This window comes from Letharia columbiana (assembly GCF_014066305.1).
Source record: "Letharia columbiana isolate WasteWater2 chromosome Unknown Sc0000020_s0, whole genome shotgun sequence".
In the NCBI taxonomy this organism is placed as follows: domain Eukaryota; kingdom Fungi; phylum Ascomycota; class Lecanoromycetes; order Lecanorales; family Parmeliaceae; genus Letharia; species Letharia columbiana.
In genome coordinates, this window is record NW_023501061.1 from 320905 (window position 1) to 347424 (window position 26520).

The window sequence follows — 26520 nt, forward strand, 5'->3', positions numbered from 1 at the left end:
GGCATTTGCAGAGAGTAGAAAGCTGAAGAAGAAAAAAGACGGTCGTCAGGCGGTCCCATTTCGTAATTGACATTGGGAGAAGTATGGGCTGTGCAGCTCAAAAACCTGCTCTGGAGGTGTTGCAAGGTTCGTGTAATCGGTTGCCTTCCTGTAGGTATCCGTTGTGGCGCCAATACATTTCGACCAGGTGGATCGGGCGTCTGGCAAGTACAATACTCCCTCCGTATTGCTTTGTCGAGTCTTCCATCGGCAATTTTCAGGCAGCCGGAACTCCAGCTCCTTTGACTGACATCTGCCTTTTGATGGGTTTATTCTTCGCTATCAAACAAGCTTTTCATAGAGTTGCCTCATGAACCAACTTGGATACCGCCAAATCGCTCTTTTTTACTTTCAACAGATGAGCCCAGAAGAGGTGACAGCGTGATTCCCATTGGCCCTGTAGCGAGCAGGGATATGACAGGTGCCGGCATGACCGTCACTGAAGCCTGTCAGTAAATACCCATCTCTTGTTCGATATCTCTGTGTTCTTAATTTTACTGGGCGCAGACCCTGCTTATGAAGCAGTTCCCCGAAGCTTTATCGATTTCCTGCGGAATTTTGTATCTACACGCAACCAGAAACCCGAATGAGAGGCAAGCTACTCCAGCGAAGTGCGACCTTTCCATCCGATGTGTATTGGATTGGCTAACATCTTCTAGTTGAACACCATGAAGAAGGCTTCCCTCAAGTAGCGGTGTTCCTAAACAGCGACGGAGATAATCTCATCAATCGAAAATTTGGCAACATACATGCTAGACTACTTCTGTACCGTCAAGATGAAATCGCCGAATTGGAACGCAAATTTCTGGATATGGACCGCAAGGATGGGAAGAGCTGCCCACTCGCTTTGAAGTCGAGAGGAACAGACGGATGTCGTACCCTGCCGTATTCCCGGAAGTCATCGACGGAAATAATAGAGGTGAAAAGCAGAGAATAACGTACGATTTGTGTATCTGTGAACCTCATAAAGGCTCTAACGCTGCTTCCTAGATGATCTTATTGTCAGAATGCGGTCGTTTGTATCTTTGCCTGCACGACGTCCACTCACATCCAAAGTCTTTGCAACTTGGATGCTAGATCAGAAGCCTCTATACAATAAGGAGATGAGTTTCTTAGAACAAAGTTCCGACCTCATCACACCTGTTGAAGGTCAGGAACGTGGGTGGCTCGACGGTGTCGCTAAGAAACTACTAGCTTGGTGCACATCGATGAACGTATTGCACGTTGACTATCCCTTTTGTGTTCATGTCATGATTGACCAATGCTTACCCAGTCTAAGGCATTATCAATTTCCCCGGAACGACGCATGAGAAGCTATGAAAGGTACATTCGGCTGCTAACGAAACACCACATCGATATCATAGTACGGCTCATTGTCACAATCACTACTGTGAGCTTGCTCATGTCAGCTTCCGCTGTGCTATATGTCTTGCCTGAGCACCGCGCTTTGAAGATCGTCTTAATATTGCTCTTTTTTTGTTTTCAGCTCGGCATGGACTGTGGTTACTAAAGCGTACGTTCCGCGCCTCGGTTTACCTGCAGTCCATTCTGTGGTCAATCAGTGTGGAAGAGGAGAGGACTCATGGTATTCTAGAAAGAGACGAAAGCAAAAACGCTGCTACCGCTGCCTAAGTGAAACCATGTTCCCTACTCTTGCATTCCTCGATAATCTTGAATGCCAACACTCCCATGATGTGAAGTAATATCTTGTTTACTACGCAGAGCAATCCAACCCTGGTACTGTGCCTAACGTGTTGCCAAGGTTTCTAGATTTTTGTGACATCTCGCGAACTGCCACCTGGGCAGATTGGTATGCTTACCTCGTTATGCGTTCACTCGGCCGATTATGTATACCGTCGTCTTCTGGCTGACATGTGTGGTATTAGTGGTATTCATCTCCAATTTCTCGTCGTGAGGAACAACTCTATCGGAGATTCATGCCACACGTGGCACCTCAACGGCAGCCGAGGCAGAAGAGGATATCGTCTCGACAGTGGCAAGACGCTTATACGATCTCATGATACCTCAGCTGTCCATCTCGAATAACGATCTCTACTTGCCACAACAAATCTGTCGGTCCACCCTAGCTATTTTAGAAACTTATCGCTACGTGTTAGCCTATACCTCATGATTGTCTTGTCGAACAAGAATCAACACCCCCGAAGAATATCCCATGAATCTTCGAAAATGCTCATCCTTCCATCCCATCAAACCTCTCAGCACCGCAGCAGCTTCTCCATCCGACAAGCCTCCTACAAGCCTCAATGTCTTCGCAGGAGCTGGCAGAACACCAGCGAGATGCTCGGGTTCCACCAAAGCGACACGTCCGCCGACCCGCTCCCCGTGAGTTTTTTCTCGGGACTCCAACCTGTGAGTACCCAACATCTTCATCAGGGGTACTGTCGTCGGCGCCGTCGACCTCTTCGAATGTCATCGCTGTCTCAAGCTTCAAGGTCTCCAGATTTTCGAAAGCGCGGAGGTTCCCTGTGAACGGTTCTCCGTGTCTGAATTGCACCGTGTAGATGTCAATCGAGCTGGACATGGCTTCTGCTGGCGAATGGTTGGGAATGCCTAGAGATCAGCGCCGATGCGTAAGGACTTTCCAGCCTCATGGGCCATCCGACGGAGCGTAGCTTAAAAATTTATGAGTCACAATTCATGGAAACATAGGCTATTGAGCAAGACTTCGGGACTTATGAGTATTCTTTCTTTTACTCCTGTACTTCTCGCACCAGTCGGGATCTAAACTTTATACCGCAGAGTACCCCTCTATATCTCGGCTTTGCTCTCTGATATGACCATCTCAGCAGTGTCTACAAGGATCTCAAATGCGCGTCTCAGATGCGCCTCGTCAGCCTTCTCGTTCGCACTCACAATCCTGATGGAGTAAATGCCCTTAACAACACTACTGGTCAAGAATATCTCGCCGGCGGCGTTGATGCTTTCATAGATCTTCTTCGTCAACGCATTCGTGCGATCTCGATTTTCTTCACTTGTGGAAGGGAGAGTGTTGGAAGTTGCCACGCCATCCGTCACCCTCGGCTCTGTCATGCCATCGGGCAGTGTGCCCTTTGACCGAGCTGGCAGAGCAATTGTAATCACGGTGAGCGCAAAAGCCGGTGGCGTCACAATTTCCCACAGATCATCCCTTTCTCTAACCCACGCGGCAAATTTCTCGCCCATGACGATATGCTTCCGAATGTGCGCCTTGAGCCCATTAACTCCATATGAACGGAGAACAAACCAGATCTTCAATGCACGGAAACGACGGCCCAGTGGGATCTGCCAATCACGATAGTCGGTCACGAGGCCGGAGTCTGAGAAAGGATTGCGGAGATAAGAGGGAGTGATGCTAAGGGCAGATGTCAGATCGGCGCGGGTACGGACGTAGAGGCAGCTGGCATCAAAATTCGTGAGGAGCCATTTGTGCATGTTTATGTTGAAGCTGTCGAAGGCGGCAAACTGGTCCGCTATATGCTGGTATTCGTCAAGAACGAGAGCCGCGCCGGCATAAACCGCGTCTACGTGGACCCAGATCCTTGTGGACACGTGGGCTTTTCTCAGAGTCTCCGCGATCTCATAGAACTGATCCGTGGCGCAGGTTCCTGTGGTGCCAAGAGTGGTCGTCAGGTAAAAGGGCTCGAGACCGTCGCGTGCGTACTCATCTAACGCCATGCGTAAACCATCCCCCGTCAAAGCAAGGCCGTCTTCCATCCGCGTTGGAATAGACTTGTAGCGGACGCCAGCGATCAAGGCTGCTTTTGCTGTGCTGCTATGGCTTTGCTCGCTACCAAGAGCGATCAGGCGTCCTCGAGTACAGTTCATTTTCTCTTCTCTCTCTTTCCCCTCAAGTCCTTCACAAGCTTGATTCAGGTACCTTTCCCTCGCGGCAACCATGACCGTGACAATTGCTTCGCTTGCACTTCCTTGTATCACCCCTCCACCTTTTCCTTCGCTCAGGAAGCAGTCTGGGAGGTGCAGTATGTGCGCTAGCCAGTCGAGGACTATCGTCTCAAGCTCGGTGACCGCAGGTGAACATAGCCAATTGAAAGCTGGTGCCGTGAATGCTGCAGAGTAGAGTTCGCCGAGCATCGAAGGATAGGTTGTGTTTGCAGGGTAGAAGGCCATGAAGTTAGGGGATTGCCTTGGTCACGCTCAGCTTGAGCATTCGCGTGTTCGATGGCCTATGGTAGAGAGCATAATGTACCAATGGGTCAGACCGGGCATGATCTTCGCTTCGATGTCCTTCTGTATGTCCTCCCATTTTTCTCCTTCGACTGGCGGAGCCGGGGGCAACAACTTGCGTAGATAGCCTGGTTCAACGTTGGAGACAACACGGCGGTCTTGAACAGTGTCGAAGTAGTCAATGACTGGGATGGGATGAGCTGATAGGACTTGTGCTTGGGAAGTCGCAAGTTAGCAGGAGCTTACTCTCGTCTACTGCTGAGTGCGCTGCTTTGCGGAACTCTTCAGAATTCATGCCGGCCCAGTGAGAATGAAAATTCGAAAAAGTTCGAGAGCTATGTATAGGACTTCCAATAGAGGCGCCCTTACTTCTGCGATACAATAGGCTTTGGATAAATACTCATGAGACGTCACTGTGGTTCGTCGCACCCGCTTTCGGGGATAAAGGGAGGCTTCTGTTAAAGCCGTTCAGCGGTAGAAGCACATGACTTGCGGGGGCTCGCGGGTAAAAAAAAAGCCTGCACACGTCAAGCAATCCTTCTACCTTTACTAACTGAAATAATACCTTTAATACCCTCTTCACAAGCTAATACTTTCCATGAGAGTTGTTGTTTGTGCTAATATCTATATATTCCAGAGTAAAATCTTCTTAATAGGACCTTTCGTTCGCAAATTGTGTTAGATTTGTAGATTTTGAGGGTGTGCAGGCTTTTTTTTCACCCGCGAGGGGGGATACCTGATCCATACCTAAAGTACGAAGTGCTCCCGATCACGTGTAAGTATCAAAGAAGAACCTGGCCGCCCGGCCATGATCGGATATCCATCTGAGACCCCTGGACTTCCATTGAATTAGGAACGAATGGCAATCGGTGCCCAGTCACTGTAGCTGGAACCCAATTTGGCCGCCGGCTCCCTCCATTTTGATCACTTATCATAAAGCTACTAGAGGCAGGCGTACCTAGGTTGGAAAGTACCTAGATATTCTAAAGTAGAGGCTCGGCGTTATCTATTCTTAGTTCAGTAATATATCACTATTTAGTGCTACACGCTGTCAGCCCTAAACACCTCGGAATTCTATCGTTTCCCTCGAATCTCACGTTTTACCTTGCTACCAACCCTTTGCAGTGCGGTTATTTGGCCACATATAATTGTCCAATGATCGAGTAGGTCTGACCTGACGTCACATGTCATATGACAAATCCGCATCTCTAAAGATTAGGCAACCTTTGACGTACGCAGGGAGCAGCAACAAAGAAGCAAGGGGGACCAATAACATAAAGACCTAACGTGTCCCACCGACGACCCTGTCAGATACGTTGGAATATCACACCGAAAGCAAGAACACAAAGGCAAAGATACCAAGAAACACTCGAAATGCCTCACGCCACCGCCACCTTCAATGGCAAAGTTATTGCGGAAACCGATAACTGGGAATATGTCGAGGGGAACATATACGTAAAATGACACCGTTCCTTGGTAGACTTCAGTGCTGACGATATTAGTTTCCACCCAGCTCTGTAGACCAGTCGGTCCTCAGCAAGGCTAAGCTGACTACCAAGTGTCCTTGGAAAGGCATAGCTTCATATTACAACATCACCGTCGATGGTATGCATAGACAACCATTCGAGTGCGAGATCAAAAGCTGACACAGAGAACCCATAGGAAAGGAAGCAAAAGACGCCGCCTGGTACTATCCAGAGACCATCACCGACAAAGCTGCTCCAATCAAGGACCACGTTGCCTTTTGTAGGTAGAATGAGGCTTCGAGAAAGAGAGTATGCTGACGGTTTCTTAGACAAAACGAAGGTCGAGATCAATTCCGAGTAAGATACAGACCTCGACATGTATGTTTAGAGGCTCAGACAGCGGCAAAGCCAAAGCAAAGGAATGGGCTGTTGCGTTGTTTCTTGAGCTTGAAGATCAGGAGTCATGATCTGAATCCTGTTGTATTCAGTAGTTCTCAAAATAATAATATTTTCGAAACGAGTCTGCAAATTGTAGCTTAGCAGGTAACATCTTGAATAAACAAAATTGCGCATTGTGTAATTAATGATTATATGATTGCATCGCGAACAACAGGAGAAAAGAAGTCAGACATGGGTGGAACTATGGAGCGCCAAGCATTTGACGCTACCCACGCGACGCGTCTACCCGTCAATTTGTGTCACTCAAGTACTGCATTTCGCCTTTTCCATCCAGCATAAGTTGAAGTGACCTTGCCAGGTTCAATATGGCAGACAATGCGGATAGTCAATACAACAACAGCAATCGTGCTTTCTTACAAGCTTTCATAGCTCGTTCGACCCTTACCTTTGACGAAGCCAAACCATTATTAGCGGCCATTTTCACAGCCCACGGTGAGCCTTTAGGACTCTCCAAGGCGAGAACCGAAACGAACTCCTTACTGACTGTTGAAAGAGAAACGAGAGACTTTCCCCGAAGATGTCACCCAAGCCGACTTCAATTCCTACATCTCCGCCGCCAACAATGCCATCTCCCCCTTCGACCTTGAGATCCGCAGCACCTATCACCAAACCACCCGATCTCGCATCTACGCTCTCGTAAATTCAACCAGTGATCCCATCACTCAACTAGCGACCATACATACACCCGACGAAATCAGCTTCCTAAAACGGGTCCTCGACGCAATGTTCGAGACGTACAACACGCCACGTCATGAAGTCATGGCTATCACATCCATGCAAGCGATCAAGTTGCATAAAACTCTCACAGAAGATGGACCACAGACGCAGAATGGATCTGCAACCCAAGGAAGTGCAGGACAGAGCCTTACGATGGGCCAGGCGGAGAAGATGATGAAGACCTTGGTTGAGGAGGGATGGCTCGAGAAGAGTATCAAAGGCTTCTACAGTCTCAGTCCGAGAGCATTGATGGAATTGAGAGGGTGGCTTTGGGAGACATACAATGATCTTGATGAAGATGAGGGGGAAGAGGAAAGGGCGTCGAAGAAGATCAAGCAGTGTTTCGCGTGCAAGGAGATCATCACGACGGTAAGCAGGACAGCCCCAATCGCATGTGGTTTCTTCTATTGACTTTCAATCAAGGGTCAGCGATGTCCTAAGAAAAGCTGCCCATGCCGTTTGCACGATATATGTGTACAGAACTTTTTTCGAACTCAGAGCTCAAAGAAGTGCCCTCTATGCCGAACAGACTGGACGGGTAATGACTTCGTTGGTGAGAAAGCGGCTATTTCGACGCAGCACAAGCCTGCGAAGAGGAGGAGCGGTAGCGGAGTCGTGGCCAGAAGGGCATCGCCTGTGGCTCTGGAGGAGGATGAGGACGTGGATGAGGCCGGAGACCAGGAAGACGACTAATTCAGGCCTGCGGAACGCTAAAAGAAGACTTTTGATAAAGGCACGACTGCCTACCGGATATGCCCTCCCAGCCTTTCAGCCTCCCAACCTCCCAACCTGCCGGCTTCCTTTGCCTGTGCGGTCAGTGCAGTAGCAACCAAGAGCGATTCAGACGTTGGTCCAACCCCTCTCCGTCAGGAAGCCTTAAGAGCAATCAACTAACGCCCCAGGCCAAGGCCAAGGCCAAATGCTATTGGTTTCGCTAACAATGGCCTTTTCAAGCTTAGCTCCAAGACAATTTTCAGCCTCGAGCTTTCCCCGCACAAGATGGCGGGGAATTTTCCCGCATTTAAGTCCTTTCACCTGCCCTTTTAGGGCGACGACGATGTCAAGCTGCAGGTCTGAGCTTGAAAGAGCTCGAGAGCTCGCGTTTGACCGGCGTCATGCCGACCGTTTCTTGGACTCAGGCCGTACAACGTCTGCTTTATATAATATTTCGCACTCCGCACAATGTACAGACATGCTCTCTCGGCGCATCTTTCTCAAGTGCTTTGCCATTGAATCGCTGTGACTATTCACAGTCATCTAATCTTTTCAAACCGCCAATCGACATCATGCACTGCCTGCGCTCTTACTTCGTTTCTGCGCTTGCTTTCTCTCTCTTTGGTTTTGACAGCGATGCGGCAAGCATCACTGCACGACAATCAACGAATATAACCTCAATCACGAGCTCCATATATAATACGCGCTTCGCAAACGTGACCTGGGACAACGCCGAATGGCAAGTCCGCACTACTAATCTAGACCAAGGCCATTACCAGTCGCGAATGAGCATTGCTAATGGCTACTTGGGCATCAATGTCGCAGCAGCCGGCCCCTTCTTCGAAATCGACCTTCCAGTAGCTGGGGACAACATCAACGGATGGCCTCTCTTCAGCGAAAGACAGACTTTCGCTACCATCGCCGGCTTTTTCGATGAGCAGCCTACCACGAATGGGACCAACTTCGAATGGCTCAATCAATATGGAGGAGAAAGCGTCATCAGCGGAGTGCCTCATTGGGGTGGTATAGTTGTGGATCTTGGTGCGGGCGTATACCTCGATGCGACTGTGGACAACAGCACCGTCTCCAACTTCAGCTCCACACTCAATGCGAAGGAAGGTGTTTCGACATGGTCGTATACCTGGAATCCCGCCAACTCGAGCGGCTTGTCATTTAACATAACCTACACCATGTTCGCTCATAAGCTGTACGTCAACCAGGGATTTGTGCAACTGGAAATTCAGCCCTCAGCAGATACAAACGTTTCCATCGTCAATGTTCTCGACGGGACAAGCGCCGTTCGCACAAACTTCACCAGCAGTGGCATGGAGGGAACGCAGATATACTCTGCGGTGACACCATACAATGTTCCCAACGTGACCGCATATATATACGCTACTATGGAAGGCTCAGCTGAAGTTGACGCTGCTTCACTAGCAATAGTGACCGACAAGCTTTACATAGGAGTCAACCAGTCGAGCATCGCGCAGGCAGCAAATGCTGCTCTGAAAGCAGGTCAAACAACGACCGTAACGAAGTATGTTGGTGGAGCGACCTCAGATGGGTTTCTGGACCCCCAGAGGACCGCTCAAGGTGCCTGCATGCAAGCTATGGAGACAGGTTTCAACAAGTCTTTAGCCATTCATATGGGAGAATGGGCTATTGTGCTCACATCAGACTCTGTCGACAACTACGCTTTCCCTGAGAACGGTACCCTGCCAAACGATACATATATCATTGAGTCCGCTATCACTGCTGTGCTCAACAATTACTATCTGTTACAAAACACAATAAGCGCAAATGCCCTGTCAAATGCTAGTAACGCGCCAATTGACACTTGGAGTATCAGCGTTGGAGGCTTGACTTCGGATTCATATGCAGGCGTCGTCTTCTGGGATGCTGAAATCTGGATGCAGCCGGGTCTCGCGGTTTCGCATCCTCAAGCAGTCAAGCAGATTGCTAATTATCGTGTTGAGAGATACGGGCAGGCAATGGCCAATGCACAGACAGCGTATCAGTCATCAAAGAATACCACAAGCTTTTCAAGTGATGCTGCAGTCTTCTCTTGGACAAGTGGACGGTATGGGAATTGTACAGGGACTGGGCCTTGCTATGGTAGTGACTTCTCCAAGACTTTCAAGGCATGATGGGCGCTGATCAGATCATAGACTACGAGTACCACATCAACGGTGACATTGCCCAGGAGTTCGCCAATTACTGGGTCGCTTCGGGCGACAGCGAATTCTTCAACTCTTCGCTGTTTCCTATCTATAACTCAATAGCCACCTTCTACTCCGAAGTCGTCACCAAAAACGGCTCGTCTTATGTTCTGACGAACATGACCGACCCCGATGAGTACGCAAACGGTGTCGACAATGGAGGCTTCACCATGCCTTTGATCGCGGACACACTGACCAATGCAAATATGTTCCGCCAGATGTTTGGGATGAGCGCCAATGCAACGTTCGAGGACATTGCAGCAAACATCTTCATCTCACGAGACTCCGGAGCGGGCATCATCGACGAGTATACAGGGATGAATGGAAGTATTGCGGTCAAGCAGGCAGATGTGGTTTTGGACACATTTCCTCTAAACTACCAGAACAATTATACTGCGCAAGACTCTTTGAACGACCTTGAGTTCTACGCCGGCAAGCAGTCCTTGGATGGACCGGGCATGACATATGCAATCTTCAGCATCGTCGCTAGTGCGGTCGATCAGGCAGGATGTTCCTCGTACACATATCAGCAGTACTCTGAGCAGCCGTATGCTCGAGCTCCTTGGTTCCAACTCTCCGAACAGCTCATTGATGACTACACCTTGAATGGCGGCACCCATCCAGCCTATCCATTCCTGACCGGACATGGAGGCGCGAATCAAGTCACTGTCTTTGGCTACCTAGGCCTGCGTCTCACTCCAGACTTCACTCTCCACGTCGACCCATCGCTACCGCCTCAGATTCCAAATCTCAAGTATCGGACATTCTACTGGCAAGGTTGGCCTATATCTGCCGTCGCGAACCAGACACACACGACAGTAACCCGGCTGAGCGAGCCCTTCATGACCGCGAACCAGACGTTTGCCAATACTTCAATACCTGTGCAAATTGGCAATAGCAACTCAACCACCTACCAACTCCTACCCAACGGCACCATCACCCTCCAGAACAGGAACATTGCCAACATCACAGCCGTTGCCGGAAACATCGCTCAATGTCTTCCCGTCACATCTCCGGACGACTACCAGCCCGGCCAATTTCCCATCTCAGCAGTCGATGGCGCTGCCTCCACAAAATGGCAACCTAACCTTTCTAATACTAGCCAATCGATCACTGTCAGTCTAGCTACCCAAGCCTTCCAACCGGTGACCGGTTTCTTCTTCGATTGGGCCCAGAATCCTCCCACAAATTTCTCAGTAGTCTTCCACAACGACTCCACTGTGGATGCCTCAGCCGTGACTGCGACGAGTCAATCTAGCGTCCCAGTCAGCATGCCATACAATGCGACGCAGATCAATCTCATCACGCCATACTTGAGCAATACGACGAACGTGACGCTGAGTCCGGCGGTATATAGTGGGAGCTACGCGACACTGATGATTCAGGGCAGCCAAGCGAACAATGCCACTAACGCAACAGGTGCGACTGTGGCCGAGTGGGCGATCATTGGGAGTCAGAACCAGACGCTGCCGGTAGGTGGATTGGATAAGAGGAGGGGTGTTGATGTGAGGAAGATGTTGAGGGAGTGAGCGATTGTTTTGGACACAGAGGTTTGGAAAAGCGATCTGATTAGGGATGAAAATACTGGAATGGGAAAAAGGAGATGATGGTAGTCCTTGGATAATGTATAGATATTTGGAATAGATGGTGTATTTTGGATGGATACTGAGACGACAAAATCCTCATTTAGTGCAGCCGCTGTTGCAGTCACAGCTATGAGAGCCAAATAGTAGACGGCTAAATCTCTGCATATTGTCGGGCTCGGGCCCAAGTTGTGCGCCAGAATCGATTTCACAACATGACATTTCGTGACGGTCATGCCTAGAAATTTTTATCAAATAACGACAGACATGGTAAAGTTGTCTGCCTTTTAGAAATGTCAGACATTTCCCCTCAACAGCAGTCTCTTCTGTTTGACCGAAGGGCACTATTCTGCGTGTGATGCTTACTTGATACCAGCCATGTAGGACGGTTCTGTGGACGTAATGGCCGTGACAGATCTCTTACTGCGTCTCCCACAAAACCATGGGGCTCTCTTGATTTGGGGTAAGTGTGGGGCTAGGAGAGCTTTTCGATGATAGGGGGAATCCAAATGTTGTTCAATTTGTGCAGCTGGCCTGATCAATCGTAGGCAAGGCCATTGTCACGATCGAGCGTGGGGGTGTTATAATGTACGCTTCAGGTTGACCAATCTTTCTCTATCGTGGTCAGCTTCGCAAGAGCTGAACACCTTGTCGACCCTTATTTTCTGCAGTCCTCCCTTCAAGGCCTGAACTCTTACTATTTATATGCTAAGCGGGGCTTCGTCCGTCAAAGTGAGAGGGAGGTACCCTTCTTTGAAGACGAGAAAGGTGGCTAGCATACAGACACTGATAAATGAGCGCTCACAACTTGTACTTGTCGATTAGCCGGTAGCGCAGATCTGTCAAGCATCCTCAATCCCATCCCAACACAATACATCAACACAACGACTAGCGTCACCCTTAGCGTCCTCAAACCTATTATCTTCCCTAGCATTCTCGGTACTGGGTTCAACAGCCACGAGGGTAGAAAACTCGAGTTGGCATAGCGCTTCACCGCATCCTTCACCGCATCGTATGATAACCCGAGTTCTCTTTGAGCCTGCAAGGGCTGAACCTGCAAGAGAACATTTCTGCTCGAAGGCAATAACAGGAATGTACTCTTATCGCTGTTGACGAAGGATGGTGAATGGCTCGAGAAAGCACAGCGAAGACTCATGTGCCAGCTGTATGGAAAGCTGATAATGTCCAAGTGATCATCGAGAGATAAATAGACGCCTGTGAAAGCCACGTTGACACTTACCCTAATGAATGTCTCAAAGAGCACCACGTTCTTATCCTATGAGCTGTCGCCTGAATCCACAAGGTAGATTACTAGACTCTCGTCACTCAGTCGCTTGTCTGTCTTGCAATTCGCATTGCATTACTCGTCTTCGGCTCTGGCAAACCAATTGATCTCGCGCCATGTACTCCTGGACAGGTCTGGAAAATCGGATGCATACACAGCTGCCAGAGTGGAGACAGGATGTAGTAGCTTCTGAGGATGGTGAGGAGGAGGTTCGTCTACCCGTAAACGCCGAGAGCGCGCTAAGCAGACAAACGGTCGACCATGCACACAAACCGACATCGTCGAACACCCTCTCTTCCTATCTATCCCTCCACCTCCCTTCCAACCGACCAACGATGCATTTCCTACCCGCCCTCCTCCTCTCCCTCCTCGCCCTCACCACTACCACCCTCGCCGCCACCACCACCACCACCACCACCACCACCACCACCACCACATCCCTCTCCCCACCCCTCCACACCGCAACCCTCCACGCCCTCCCCGTCGCCCCGACCCCCTCCAAACCCCACCCCCTAGCCATCCTCACCTACTCACCTCACCACCCGCACCTCTCGACCCTCGAATCATTCACGCCGCCCGCAAACACCTCGGACCCCGACGCCCTCACCAGCGTGCTCCTGTACCTCGACGGCCACGTCGGAGGGGAGAGGTACAGAAGCAGCGTCACGGCGACGTACGGTTTCCACGCGCCGTACCGAGGGCGCTTTAGGCTGGTGCTCGATTCGAAGGGGGAGGCCGTGGGGGCGAGTTGGCATTCTTGTTTGTCGAAGAGCGCGCCGGCGGCGGGGAAGGGGAAGGGGAAGGGGAAGGGCGAGAGTGGGGGGATTGCGAGGGGGGATTTCGATGTCCTGACTACGAAGCCGGCGCCGAGGGTGGTGTTTGATAAACCGGCGAAGGGGAAGGGGGGAGCTACTGCTGCGGGTGCAGGGGGGGGGGGGGGGGGAAAGAGGGTGAGGAGGAGGAGGTGGTGGAGAAGACGTTGTTGCAGAAGTGAGTGCTTTCATTTGTTCTTTATCTGCGTTGTCGGTTTTACCGCGGGGGTTGGATGCTGACACAGATGTGTGACAGGTATTGGTGGGTGCTGCTTGGAGTAGCTGTACTGGCTATGACGGGAGGTGGGGACAAGTGACAGTGAAAACTACATCACGTGAAATATTGGGAATTGCTACAATGGTGTTCTATACCCATATCCAGGCCATAGAGTCAGGTTCTTCACTTGGTTCGAGTGACAATAGAGCACTTGGCTAGGATAGATGTACGCTTGCGCGTGCCGAATTCGGCTTAAGCTCTATGCAATACTGTCGAGGGTATAGTATGTACAATGAAGAATAAAGCCCATAATTCGTACAGTATATTCAGGCATTACTGGCTTGCTCGTCGGTATCGGTATCGATTCTGCTCGCATCACTAGAATGGCTGTCGCTGACATTGACGGCAAGGAAGCTCTTCGGTAGTTTCACCCTGCAAAAGAACAATTAGCATGGAGCTGGGTCAAGAGGGACCTGAGCGTCATACGTGTGGAATCTCGCTCGCAACGTTTCAATGACCTCCTTCCAATCCATATGCGTGGTCAGGCTTCGCCTTGGCGCGCAACCAATCGAATGCTTCGAATCGAGCTGGACGTCTAGTGGATCGAAGGTATGACAACCAGGAGTAATCGTGATACGGATGCTGTAGGTAAAAGTATCTGCGTCTTTGTCCTCGGACTCGTACAGTTCGAAAGTTATGTGGGAAAGGTAATCCAATTCTGGAATTGCATTTCTCTCGATCTTCGTCTTGATTCCACCTTCGAGGATGCAATTGACAAGAGTGTAGATATGTGACTCTTTAGTGAAGTAGACAAATGATTTGGCCTCTTCCGAAGCTTGCACTTCTTCCAGGTCGTTGACGATTTCTTTCAATAAGGGCAGAGACGTCAAGAGACCGATCTCCAGCTTCTCCTCATCACTGATACCGTACTCTTGGGGACACACAAAGTCAAAGAGCACCTTAGCTAGTTTATAGAGCTCTCGCAGATTCTCGAGTCGAGCATCCCATTTCGCTTTGCTTTGACCGGTGCCTTTGTATAGCTTGAAGTAAGACTCTCCGGATTCATCCGCTATTTCAGGCTGTGGTGACGGAGGGTTCATAACCGACCTTCGGCGTAGGCCCATGCGATGCGCTAGATTGGGATTGGGGGGCTTGTCGGCGGGTGCGTCGACCATCTTCTCGCCTCCGCTACCTTTCCGCTTATGCTTAAGGATGTTGTGAGAGCTTTTGGAGGTTGGAGGTTCCGAAGTAGCTTCCGTGGGCAACCTCGGTCCTTCTGTGGTTTCTTCATCAGGCATACTGGCATCAGGCGTGAAAACCCACTCTAAAAACTGCCGGTTGTGCAAGGCGTCAAACTTCATAGTATCATAGAGCTCGGAAATCTTGCTGGGATCGACCTTTTCAGAGTCGCAGAATTCAGAGAACAGCTTCTCCCATCGCTCTTTGAAGAGCTCCGGATCTTCTCCGCAGCACCATCTGGATTGTATGCCTGCCACCGCTTGAGCCTGGGCGAGAGATCCACCAGATCCTGGGACGGGTATGGGTGCGCTGGCTTCTCCAACTTTGGTTAAGGCACTTAATGACGCGGCCGCACCGCCATTGAGCTTTTTGAAATTGTATCGCATCACTTTTCGATGGAATACCATGAGTTCTGCAACCTTGCGTACGACAACCGACGGCTCCGGCATGTTGCCAGGCCATGCAAATTGGGGCGGCGCCTTGTGACCCTCTCGGAGTAAGAGCTTCAGCTTCTTCTTGACTTTGTCCATGACATCTTTGGCGGCATTCGAGTCATCGAGCAGGTCTTTGCGGACAGTGATTGACGATTCAGAAACTTCCTTTTTGTTCAGGAAAGACGCCGCCCAGATTTGCGCTATCCAAGTGTTAGCACAGGGGAAGATTAGAGGGGCGTTAATGCACACGTACCGCTGGTGCTGACTCTTCTCTCTGAGCTTGTAAATACCCGTACATCGTCCAAAGACTCCTTATTCATCAGCAGGAGGTCGTTCCTCATGTTCTCGCCCAGGTCCTGCGATTGATAGCGAGCAGAGTGGGTTGGCTCTCCACCCCATTTGACGATGAGTTGCAACTTCTCTATGACCAAGTCATTTTCCGCAGCAGAAAATCGTGAAAGTGTCGTTTCCGTCATTGAGTCGCTTCTCGTTGGTGGGCGTGACACAGGTTTTAAGTCGCTTTCTGGTTCCTCGGTGAGTCCTTCTGCAGCCAGGATAGCCGCAGGATTATCGCTCTCTTCGATCTGGCTGCGGATTCTTGTGATTTCTTTAGGCTTCCTTTTACGAAACATGGGCTTGATCTGAACCTTTGTCCCAGTCCATGCTCCTTTGCGCGCGAGCGACGTCCTCAGCAAATTCAATTTTTCAGGATCTTCTACACCCTGCTTCAGAGCAACCTTAACGGCATCTAGGACACTGTTGAGGGCGGCTTCACCCTTCAATAGGACTTCCTCTTGATGGCCTCTGAGCAGCTCAACGAAAGGCTGAGTATGAAAGGTGAACTTGAATTTCTGCTTTGGTGTGCGATCGGCATGCCGGATTACAGATACCATCCCTTTTAGCTTCCAGGCATGTTTCGAGGATGGCTCAGGAACAGCTACCGCTGGCTCTTTCTCTGCTAAAGTTGACACCGAAACAGGTGCTACTAGAGGCTGTTCTACCGATACGGCTGGGGATGGAAGCGCATCAACATTGCCCGTTGGAGGGTTCGGTAGCACAGGCTTCTGGCCGCGTTCGAAGGTAGGTGGCGACGAAAGTGGCGCTGTAGATGGGGTGAGATCTGGAGAAGTAGCACCGTGGGTGGACTGGCCAGGGTGATGAAGACCTCTCATCTTAGACATGCTTGGTGACTTAATCAGATTTTTCAGGGCAGAACGGTGTGTCCCCACAGTATTTTTCCGGTGGAGTAAGTTTGTCTCCGACTGATTCCTGTCCGCCGGACCTTTCTCAGAGTTATCTTCAGGAATTGGCGTCACCAATGGCGCGACGCCCTCACGCTTTTGTTTTTCAGTTATAAACATCTGTTTCAAGATACTCGCACATTTATCGTAATAAGCGTTATTGTCTTTAACGAAGCTCCACCCATTGACATCAATGACATAGCTTTGATTTCTAACTCGGAGCATATCAAACCCGCAGATTCGTTGACCGAAGCCGTTCGTAATCTTCTTCGCCATTAGTTGTTCCTCTGGGCTCAGATTGCATATGTAGCGAATCTCCTTTCCATGGGTGTTTCGACGAACAAGGCCATCAACAACGGGAGAGGTTCGCGTTTCAGCATGACAGAACTCTGGTCCAACCGTATAGGCCTTAATATCTTCCGCGTTGTCGACATGTAAAAACTGCTCGTAGATATAGCTGCTGTCCTTCTCCATAACAGCACGCGGAACGATCAAGTCCTTATCCCATTCCGAGCTTTTGTTACCAATCTTTCGAAATAGCTTTCTGCCACCGCCACCACTTTCGTGTTTTTTGCCAAAGTAGATGCGAATGTTGTGGTCCTCGCCGCTGATTGGCTTCTCCACAAAGGGCTTCTTCAAAGTTACGCCATCCACAAGTAAGGTATCGCCCTCGTCGATCAGTTCCACCTTTTGAGTAGTGGGCATGCCACCACCGGTGCCATCATCAGGACCTTCCAACTTGACACCGCTAAAACCACGGACATGCTCAGCAAGCTGAGTGGACTCTAATGTTGGTCCACCATCTCTGTTGACCTCGATTCGCTTGGGAGTCGGTACACCCATGCTGTCCAAAATACGCAGACATATTCTGCGATCCCAAAGTATCTTCTGCATTGGAAGATCATTGATCGAGAATGGCTTGCGAAGCTTGTGATACGCAATAGCCTTGTCTAGCGGAAAACCGTCCGAAAAGAAGGATATTAGAAAGTCGCTGGAAGATGTCATCAGCTTGGCCGTGTTCTCTAGCTTGAAACATTATGCCTTGCGCATGGTGTAATTGGTCGAGAGGACCATGAGCGAGAAGACTACGAAGCTTACCAGACTGGCCAATTCTCCACATCTGACGCATGATATTAGTACATGCAGTGGTGTCTTATTCTGATCCACTTACCTTCATCCAATATGACTTTGTCGCCGAAGATGACAACATCGAGTTCTCCATTGCCTTGTAGGCGGGTTAAGATATTCCGGCTCGCCTTGCTTCTTGCCTTGACATCGAGAGCACAGACGCCGACTCGTCCAATCGGTTCAACTTTGGCTGTCATAGACATGAGTTAGGTCTTTCCGTTGGTGATGTCTTTTGGGGGGGGGGGACGTGGCAGACTTACATCGCTCACTGTTACTAGGGCTGGGGGCGCCACTTGCGACGGTGCTACCACTCGGCTGTCTCTGTTGCGTTCGACTTCGGGATCGACGGGGAGCGGGCGGTCTTGGCAACGGACCTGAGTTCCAAGAGTCAAGATGTTGCTTAGCAGCATTGGGTGCACTAGACGCTGGTTCCTTCAAAGTATTGACAGGCACTACGCAAAATTGTCAGTCGAGGTTCGACTCAATCGATGCCAGAATGCAGAGATTTCGAACCTTGATGCTGTGGCGGAGAGTTGGCATTTACTGATATAGGGTCTGTAGCCGTCGTAGCCGAAGCAACAGCTTCTCCTTTGGCTGACCCCAGAGAAGGGGAGATAGGCGTAGGCGTTGGCTGTTCGGAGACCGCACTTTTGATTGAACCAGCGGCAGAGCTTGCAGCACTCTGAGGTGCACTAGATAGACCTGCTGCCCCATAGATGGCAGATCCCAAAGAGTACAACGATGAGAAGGACAAGCGGTCGCCTGGCTTGTTCAGGCCCGAGCTGGGAGGCTTCAGGCTGGAATCTACAAGAACCAACTGACTGTGTGATTCCGAGGCAAGGCCTCCCTGCGAGCCAGGTAGACTTGTGGTCTTCTCCAGATTTTGTAGCACCGCAGAATCACCCACAAGATTCTCTTCCATTGTACCATCCAATCCTGTCTCACCTTCCCTGGGATCCATGGCGCTGGACAAATTTGTAGGACGACGATAGCTTGCAGGTCTGTATATTGAAGAAGGCTTTGTTGCGGGCGGGGGCATAGAGATGCTTGCTCTGCCTATACTACCCCCAATTGTACCGGCATCCGCAAATCGGCTCTTCCGATTTGGTGCGGCGGCATTGTTGGGCGCGGAGAGAAGTGAATGTGAAGGGACACGTCCCGTAGATGCCAGCGAAGGTGGTGGTTTAGAGGAGTTGGCTGGAGAAGGAGAAGCAGGAGCAAGTTTGTCTATAATTTTCTCATGTGGATCACCATCCAGAGATCCGGTAACGGAGATGTGATTGGAATCAACACTTCCCCTGCTGGTGGTTCGCGATAAGGAAGCCATTAATATTGCTCAAAACCCTGACAGACGCAGCCAGTGCAGAGAAATGGTCAGGGCCCTGCATGGATGGAGCGGATGTCGAGAAAGTTTATTGAAGCAAAGTGAAGAGATCAACCAATTATTACATCCAATTAATTGCTTGGTCCTCAGTATGCACGTGGACCGAGTAGGCTCAGGAGAGCTCAGAGCTCAGATTTCACGTTTTTCGATATTCGGATTACTTCGCTTGAAGGTCGTCTTCAATGATCTCTCATCTTCAAAAAGTGGGGTGTCGCGCGGGAACGATTACGGCAACCCATACTAACCGAGGGGTCAATTAGCGTGTACGGTGTGCACAAAACGTTGGAATTTTTGGCGCTAAGAAAATCGCACAAATGTCTATTAAACTATCTTTAAACCTTTATAGAGATAGATATATATATTTAAATAATATAGTCTTTATATTAAAGAAACTTTATTTTATTTATACTATAAATAATTTTAAATAGAAGCTCTTAAATAGCGTTAAATCTTAATTATTAATACTTTATTAAACTCTAGAAAGATTAAAAGAGATCTAAAACTTTAAAACTTAAATTTAACTGTAAATTATAGAGTAGATAAAACTACGTACTTTTAATATAGAAATTTACTCTTAAAATATATAATAATAGCTCTATAAGAGCTAAAAGATAGTTGACAGCTACAGAGGTCTGCACCGAAAGTCCTGCACACGCACTAGTGCAGCCCTAACCCTACTTTCGGAAAGCGGCCCTGTAGAGGGGAAGTCTAGAAATATCTTCTCACAGCGCATGGATGGGACTTTAGGTACTTCTTTTGGCTTGATAGGGGCATTAAGCCCCGAAACCTGGCTAGGGCTAGGTGCGATTCCGAAGAACTTCAGACGTATTGTCCAGGTAGCCCTTTAGGTGGGGCGTTATCCGAAGTCTGAGCGCAAGAGTCTTGGCGGGTGCAGGACTTTCGGTGCAGACCTCTGTATAGTGTATATACGATTCTTGCAGCACCAAGAACTCCAACGTTTTGTGCACAGGCTAAAACCTCACGCTTTCGAATTTTTGAAAAATCGCAAAACCATTTTTCATAGCCACCTCTCAATTCATTTATTCAATCCACCAAAACGTATACGATGGCTCTATAGAGTATTAAGGTCTGTATCAAAAGTCCATACAGAGCCGGAGACGAGCGATGGGAGTTATCTCTATTCTTGCGCTCTCATGGTAGATGGGGAGGAACCAGAACTGCCCGATATGGATTTCTACGTGGGCCGTGACCAGACACAAAAGAGGCTTCGAAGCTTCGGAATGCTCTTGCAAAATGCGCAATCATATCACATCGATGGGGCGACCACGGACTCAGCTCCCAGCAGTACGAGGAACTAATGAAGAATCCAAGTTATGAGGACCAATTTGATAATCCCGGAAATACCCCTGTCTGGAATGAAGCCGAATCTGAAGGGTTCATAAAAACAGCACGAGCTCGCTTGAAGGCCCAACGTCAAGGACCATCGCAACCCTAAATGAACTTAGGATATATCTGGGTGAACACGTGTTGCATCAACAAATAAGATCCGAAGGAACTGGGCAAGGCAATCACGTCAATGTTCGGTTGGTACAGTTCTGCAAAGGTGTGCTATGCCTATCTTCCTAATGTATCAGCTATACAAGATGGGTTCCAAGAGCTAGAAACAGACGAGGAGACGGAAGAGTTATAAAGGCGAGGGTAGGATGCTTTGAATGCAGTGATTAATACACACGGGGCTAGACGTTGCAAGAACTTCTCGCTCCAACATCGATATACTTTGATTGTTACTAGCGGTTTTTGGGAACCAAATAAACGTTGTCCGCTCAGATTCAGAGGGTAACCAATATCGAACCCCATTATCTCAATGCAGACATTTCCCAGGCTTGCATAGCCGTCAAGATGAGCTGGCTAGCCCGAAGACAAACTTCAGAAATAGAAGACATGGCGTATTGTATGTGTGGTATATTTGGAATCAACACCTACATCCGCTACGGCGTGGGAGAAAGAGCCTTTCTCCGGCTCGGGGAGGAGCTGATTATGCAGAAACCTCCGGATGGATCTCTTTTCGCATGCCAAAGTCCGAGAACTATATCCTGTGGTCTTTTGGCGCCCTGGCCAACATGTTACCTCGGATCGGAAAATTTGGCAATTGACCCATAGAAGTACGCGCCACGAAAAGGGCTTAAAGGGTTTAAGGTAGCTGGTGGGGGCATCGAATGCCAAGCCCCGAATAATTTACCAGAGAACGGGAATGCCGCTGTATAGATGGCACTCACAGCTGCGTTGCGGAATAATTACAGTCTGAAGCTTGACTGTTGGGAGGTTGAAGTCGGCAACCGCAACACCGTCACGATACGCTTGCACAAGGACAAGAAAGGTAACTGGAAAAGGATTGATTGTGAAAAATGGAGCCATAATTGGAGGCCGAGGACTAGTCGGAGCATACTTGGGCCCAAGACCCGGCCGATGGAAATACTTCAGCATGTCCCAGGAGAAGAAGATTGGGGACGTATTCTAGCTGAAGAATCAAGCGAACGGGACTAAGAACTTCGGCCTCGAAAACTTCATACAGCGTTGTTGGTGGATGGTAAGTAAACGCTCCCACACCGTTCTGAAATCAAGTTGCTTGATGTGGTTGAGGAGTAGCTATACACACAGTGTCATGGACAGAGAGATCATGCAGCAATGGAAAAACAAAAAGCAGAAGACAAAAGATTTGAAATTGACATGAAGAAAACTCGATAGGAGGCATTCAACCATTGAAAAGAAGAGTTCTGGCTCGACACAACTGTCTTTTTGGGGGGGTTTTCAAGAAATAAGTATATTTATACTTTCGTGCTCCCAGTCTTGATAACAAGAAAGTAAGGTTTCTAATTATACCTGTACTTGAAGCACCGATTGAGCGTTCATGTAAGCAATGCCTTGGAACTGCTCCTCCGTGACAAGCCCGCTGCGTCTGACCTTCTCCATAAACTCCAAACCCTGCGTGTTATTGCTGTAGGGCCAATCCACGCTGTACAGAATTCGATCGACCGGCATTTGACGCAACAGGCACGCGAACGGCGCGAGGGAGAACATGCCGCTCGTGGTAATCCAGATGTTGCTGTTCCAGACAGAGCGGAGGTCGCGCTGCCTCGCCGGCCAACCGCGTTTCGTCTCACCGATGTCGATGACGCGGTCGAGCTGGAAGGTGAGCATTTCTCCCATGTGCCCAATGATGATCTTGATGCGCGGGAATTCGTCGAAGAAGCCACTGTTGAACAGGCGCAGAATGTGAAAGCCGACCTCTTGATCTAAGAAGCTTGAGAGTCAGCATTGTACTTCGAAGCAGGAAGATTGTATTTAAGGCAAGTAAAGCTGATTGATCGCCAGTGAGGGTAGGTTCGATGCTTCTGAAAGTTATCTTGCCACCCGATGAGCGTAAATGGAGAACACCTCAACCGAAAAGACACTTACGCCAATCCCAGCCTGAGAGACCAAGAGAAGAAGCGATTGACTGTGGGTAATTGCCTTGGAATCTCGACGCCCACTCTTTAGCTGGATTGGCGGGATGGAGGTAGATTGGAACGTTGAGTTCCTGGGCCCGCGCAAAAAAAGGCCAGTAGGTGGCATTGTCATAGAATTTACCTTGGTCGTGATTATTAATAAGGGCGCCGACAAAACGGAGCTTCTTGACACTACGGGTTAGTTCGTCGGCCGCGGCTGCTGGGTCAGAGATGGGGATTGTCGCCCAGCCACCGAAGCGGGAAGGATGCTTGTTGATTGCTGCAGCTAGGACATTGTTCGCATCTTGGCTTTGGGAAAGGTTAACGGTAGCAGCACCGATGGAGAGGAACCTGGTGCGCATGTTGGGGTTAGCATGGAATCTTTTGGAGTGGAAGGTGAAATGTCAAAGAGTCCGAAAAACATATTTGGTGCTAAAACCAATATGCTCACTGCTTAGTAACTCGGCCCTGGTCCATTTCCTCAAGCCGCAGGCCGTCCAGGTCTAGCAGCTTCTGAACGATCCATGGCGGTGTGGCGGTATTCTGCACGGCGATTTCTGCTATTGTGAAATGCTCCTCCAGAGCGATGAATGGTGGCAGCGGAGGGTATTGGGGAAGCACTGCCCCAGTACATGCTTTTAAGAAAGTGAACACCAAAGGTAAAACAGCAAAAACAATCATCGTGGTGTTTGGCTGTCTGCTCTGAGAAACATAAGCAATATCAGAGCAGGGAAGACCCTGAGCACAATGAGAGCGAAGGCGGTCGCATCCTTAAAGTATCAATAATCAATCCCATGAGACATTATTTCCGCGCTAACGCAGAGCACCCCGTTCGGCCGCCTCGCGCTATCGACGTACTGCTACCTCGCCAGCAGATGGTCGAAATGGCTGGAGACTGGAGCCCATCTGTGCAAGTACTAGCATAAAGTACTGTCACTGAGGCCCCACAACCGTCACCTTGGGGCTGAGAGAGCGTCATTGAGCTTCCTAAATCGACCAGCTCCTTCTCCGAGCAATCGCGGCCCATGACATAAAAATATACCCCATGGGTACACGTGCCAAGCATACTTTGCCCCCCCGCAAGCCCACCGCGAATGTCGAGAATACACAAGCACATGAAATTCAAGCTCAAGATTGGGTACGCACAATGCGCACTCGCCGGCCTGATAAACCTTCCGCTGTCGCCGTCGATTGAGATGAGTGAGTCTCATATAATGATACTTAAAGCAGCTCTGGGGTAGAGTTGCTCGGACGGCAGTTCGACCCGAGCGACACGGCCGATCGGTCCGGATTTAATGTGCAGATGCTGCGATATTCTCCGAGGATAAGGTACGGTGTTCTCTTATTGGACTGCGAAGGTAGTCTCTGTGACCGACAATTCCCGTCAGTCTCGATCGCTTCTATGGTAAAGAGAGTTGATCAACGAACCGTGCTGGAGATGCGCCAATGATTCACTCGCAGTAGAGGGTTTGAATTTAGGAGAACGAGTTTTGTAAATTCTGCGCCACTTGATCTTCCCTTTCTGGGTACGAATGACAGTTCCTAGATTTCATACCATTCATTAGGCTGTCGGAACTATGCTGGGTAAATGAACCGAAGCAAGCGAGTCTCGTAACCGTCGGTTCTAACCAGTACTCAGAACTTCGGTCAAGGCGCCCAATGCAATGTTTTGGAAATAGTGGACTCAAGGCACAGACTGATCCAATCTAGAGCTGTTGACACACTCCGTCTTTCGCTTGTGCTTTTGGTTCAGCAACTCCTTGAACATAGCCTCCAGAAGAGATATCAAATATAGAGGCTAATAACGAGAGTTAACAGCGTTTAGTTGTACATATATATCTCCCCAGGATTTCTAAAGGAATTTCCGGTCCTATTACTCATTTAGATATCGTTTTCACACCCATAGCCTACCTAAGACCCGGCCTGGTGGCCCAACACAGTCAATCCATCTTGAAAAGGAAGTGCTTACCGACGCCCAACCTAAGTCTACTTTCAAACAACTGGACCCATCCATAAGCTTACTCATCCAGACCTCGGATCCGATTCCTATAGGATTTAGTGTACTTTGGAAATAAAGGTCTCGCATTTTTCTACATTGTCAGCCGCTATCGACAGCAGCTCATATTGCAACCTCTCCGATATCGAGAGTCAATTCATCTGAAACCCCCGGACCTGGATTTAGCTGGTAGGAGGATCTAGAAGAGACTATCATCGTCTCCGAATCCGACCGTTTAAGCTCAGTCGCTACGTCGTGACTGAAATAAGAATACTGAGGCGAAAAACCGAAGTCATGATCGAGGTAGGGAATCAACCTCTTCTGATACTTTGACATCGATTTGACAGTTAACCGTGAACAGGATAACTAGACAGATAAGACGCGGGCTGTTAGATATTGAGTTGAAAAGTAGATGCGGCGAGGAGATTCAAGTACCCTGATAACTACTCACCTTTGACCTTTCATGTCGACCGACAACTCATCTATGAGAGCCTCATCGATAGGAGTAGACCCGCCAAGTGAGAAAGTATCCTCTAACCCCTCACCAAGGTCTCCTTGGACGGCAAATATTGACCATGGACGAAGTGTATCATCCGCTAGATCGGCCAACGGAGGATGCAGAATCCTTGAGCAGATTTCTCAAGCAGAGGATTCGAATGGGTTATGGTCTGAGACAGGTTGATGTCCTTGGTGTCATGGGGAGAGACATCCAAATTTGCTGTGTGATGAAACTTATGAAAGGTATTATGCTTCGCGCCAACGCGGGTCGGTGATGTTCCGAGACAGACTAAGGTTTGCGTCGCTTTTGAGATGGTTCTGCACTTTCCTATTCTAGTCGACGCCAAGTCGACTATCTGGAGATGCCTAGTACGGCACCACCGTGGCCAACAGCAAGGGTATGCACACAAGATATTCGGATGTAGGACTTCAATCTTGGTTCTCGTTTTAGTAGTGACACGACCTGCACGCACGAGGCAGCAACGTGGAGTCCACTGCTGTCAAGCGCCTCGTTGCCTCCGAGTTTACAGTCTTGCTCGATAGGTCAGTAGAGTCTACGGTCAAGTGCCTCCCTTCCTCTCGGCTGATCTTGAGCTTGACCGATGTGATATCAATGAGGACGAGTTGTTCTGGATGCTTCGTTCCTGCAGGACCCTAAGACCGCTTGAATACGAATAGAACCAATCACCTTGGTCCGAAGAGTATGGCCGTGCTGAAGATGAATTATGGCATCGAACCCAGAGCGGCAAGGAGTAGAGATTTTGATGGAGTGAAAAAGGCGCCAGATATGGCAACAGAAATTGTCGTTTTTAGGCCTAGGTTCACGGGCACTATTCCAGTTCAAAATGTTATTTATGGCTATCTCTTACAAGCATCCCGTTAAAAGCGCTTATTCTATACTCTCTATAGTTATAGAAACATTATATTATACTAATTCCGCGATTTTGTTTTTATAAATCTTAAATATTCTATTCTTTATTAAATAGAAACTATTAAGTATATATAATTCTTAGAAGATAATTCTAAAATTTAATAATATAAGTATTTCTTAATTTATAATTTAAAAGATATTATTATTTTAATTTTTAGATAATTCTTATTTAATCTAATAGCGAATCTAATAAATTACTATCTTTTTATTTATAATAACTTTAAAAAGTAAAAAACTTAAATATTACTTTAACTAGAAGACTTTAGTATTAATATTTATTTAAAAAAGATAGAAATTTATTTACTTCTCTTTATAAAGAAATATAAAATTTATTTCTTTTATATAAATTTAAATTAAAGTTTAAAAATAAAATATTAGATATTAATAAAATATTAAATAATAGAAAGAAATTTCTATTTAAATTATTAATATATAGAAAAAGATTAGAAAGTATATACGCTTAAATAACGATTTCTATTTTTAAGAAAAAAAAAGTTAAAGATAAGTAATAATAAGAGATAGATATT

At 48.6% G+C, this 26520-nt stretch overlaps 9 protein-coding genes across 9 annotated transcripts; 5 read left to right on the plus strand and 4 right to left on the minus strand.

Moving 5' to 3' along the window:
- Positions 1–2230: 2230 nt before the first annotated feature.
- Positions 2231–2581, minus strand: HO173_006694 (uncharacterized protein; the record flags this gene model as incomplete). Its single annotated transcript, XM_037308602.1, has 1 exon — positions 2231–2581. The coding sequence occupies one exon, from the start codon at positions 2579–2581 to the stop codon at positions 2231–2233; it is 351 nt and encodes a 116-aa protein (XP_037164445.1).
- Positions 2582–2808: 227 nt separating this feature from the next.
- On the minus strand, positions 2809–4519 carry HO173_006695 (uncharacterized protein; the record flags this gene model as incomplete). The annotated part of the gene is made up of 3 exons (XM_037308603.1): positions 2809–4183; positions 4247–4409; positions 4471–4519. The coding sequence occupies 3 exons, from the start codon at positions 4517–4519 to the stop codon at positions 2809–2811; spliced, it is 1587 nt and encodes a 528-aa protein (XP_037164446.1).
- Positions 4520–5598: 1079 nt separating this feature from the next.
- On the plus strand, positions 5599–6051 carry HO173_006696 (uncharacterized protein; the record flags this gene model as incomplete). The annotated part of the gene is made up of 4 exons (XM_037308604.1): positions 5599–5679; positions 5727–5829; positions 5887–5970; positions 6020–6051. The coding sequence occupies 4 exons, from the start codon at positions 5599–5601 to the stop codon at positions 6049–6051; spliced, it is 300 nt and encodes a 99-aa protein (XP_037164447.1).
- Positions 6052–6454: 403 nt separating this feature from the next.
- On the plus strand, positions 6455–7559 carry HO173_006697 (uncharacterized protein; the record flags this gene model as incomplete). The annotated part of the gene is made up of 3 exons (XM_037308605.1): positions 6455–6581; positions 6643–7235; positions 7290–7559. The coding sequence occupies 3 exons, from the start codon at positions 6455–6457 to the stop codon at positions 7557–7559; spliced, it is 990 nt and encodes a 329-aa protein (XP_037164448.1).
- Positions 7560–8152: 593 nt separating this feature from the next.
- On the plus strand, positions 8153–11328 carry HO173_006698 (uncharacterized protein; the record flags this gene model as incomplete). Its single annotated transcript, XM_037308606.1, has 2 exons — positions 8153–9695; positions 9749–11328. 2 exons carry the CDS (start codon positions 8153–8155, stop codon positions 11326–11328), a joined length of 3123 nt encoding a protein of 1040 aa, XP_037164449.1.
- A 1455-nt stretch (positions 11329–12783) lies between these two features.
- On the plus strand, positions 12784–13796 carry HO173_006699 (uncharacterized protein; the record flags this gene model as incomplete). Its single annotated transcript, XM_037308607.1, has 2 exons — positions 12784–13544; positions 13736–13796. 2 exons carry the CDS (start codon positions 12784–12786, stop codon positions 13794–13796), a joined length of 822 nt encoding a protein of 273 aa, XP_037164450.1.
- Positions 13797–14022: 226 nt separating this feature from the next.
- Positions 14023–19065, minus strand: HO173_006700 (uncharacterized protein; the record flags this gene model as incomplete). The annotated part of the gene is made up of 7 exons (XM_037308608.1): positions 14023–14128; positions 14183–15569; positions 15623–17601; positions 17709–17730; positions 17782–17928; positions 17999–18190; positions 18252–19065. The coding sequence occupies 7 exons, from the start codon at positions 19063–19065 to the stop codon at positions 14023–14025; spliced, it is 4647 nt and encodes a 1548-aa protein (XP_037164451.1).
- Positions 19066–20276: 1211 nt separating this feature from the next.
- On the plus strand, positions 20277–20441 carry HO173_006701 (uncharacterized protein; the record flags this gene model as incomplete). Its single annotated transcript, XM_037308609.1, has 1 exon — positions 20277–20441. The coding sequence occupies one exon, from the start codon at positions 20277–20279 to the stop codon at positions 20439–20441; it is 165 nt and encodes a 54-aa protein (XP_037164452.1).
- Positions 20442–21957: 1516 nt separating this feature from the next.
- HO173_006702 (uncharacterized protein) lies at positions 21958–23249 on the minus strand (the record flags this gene model as incomplete). Its single annotated transcript, XM_037308610.1, has 3 exons — positions 21958–22376; positions 22540–22919; positions 23020–23249. The coding sequence occupies 3 exons, from the start codon at positions 23247–23249 to the stop codon at positions 21958–21960; spliced, it is 1029 nt and encodes a 342-aa protein (XP_037164453.1).
- Between the last annotated feature and the right edge of the window lie 3271 nt (positions 23250–26520).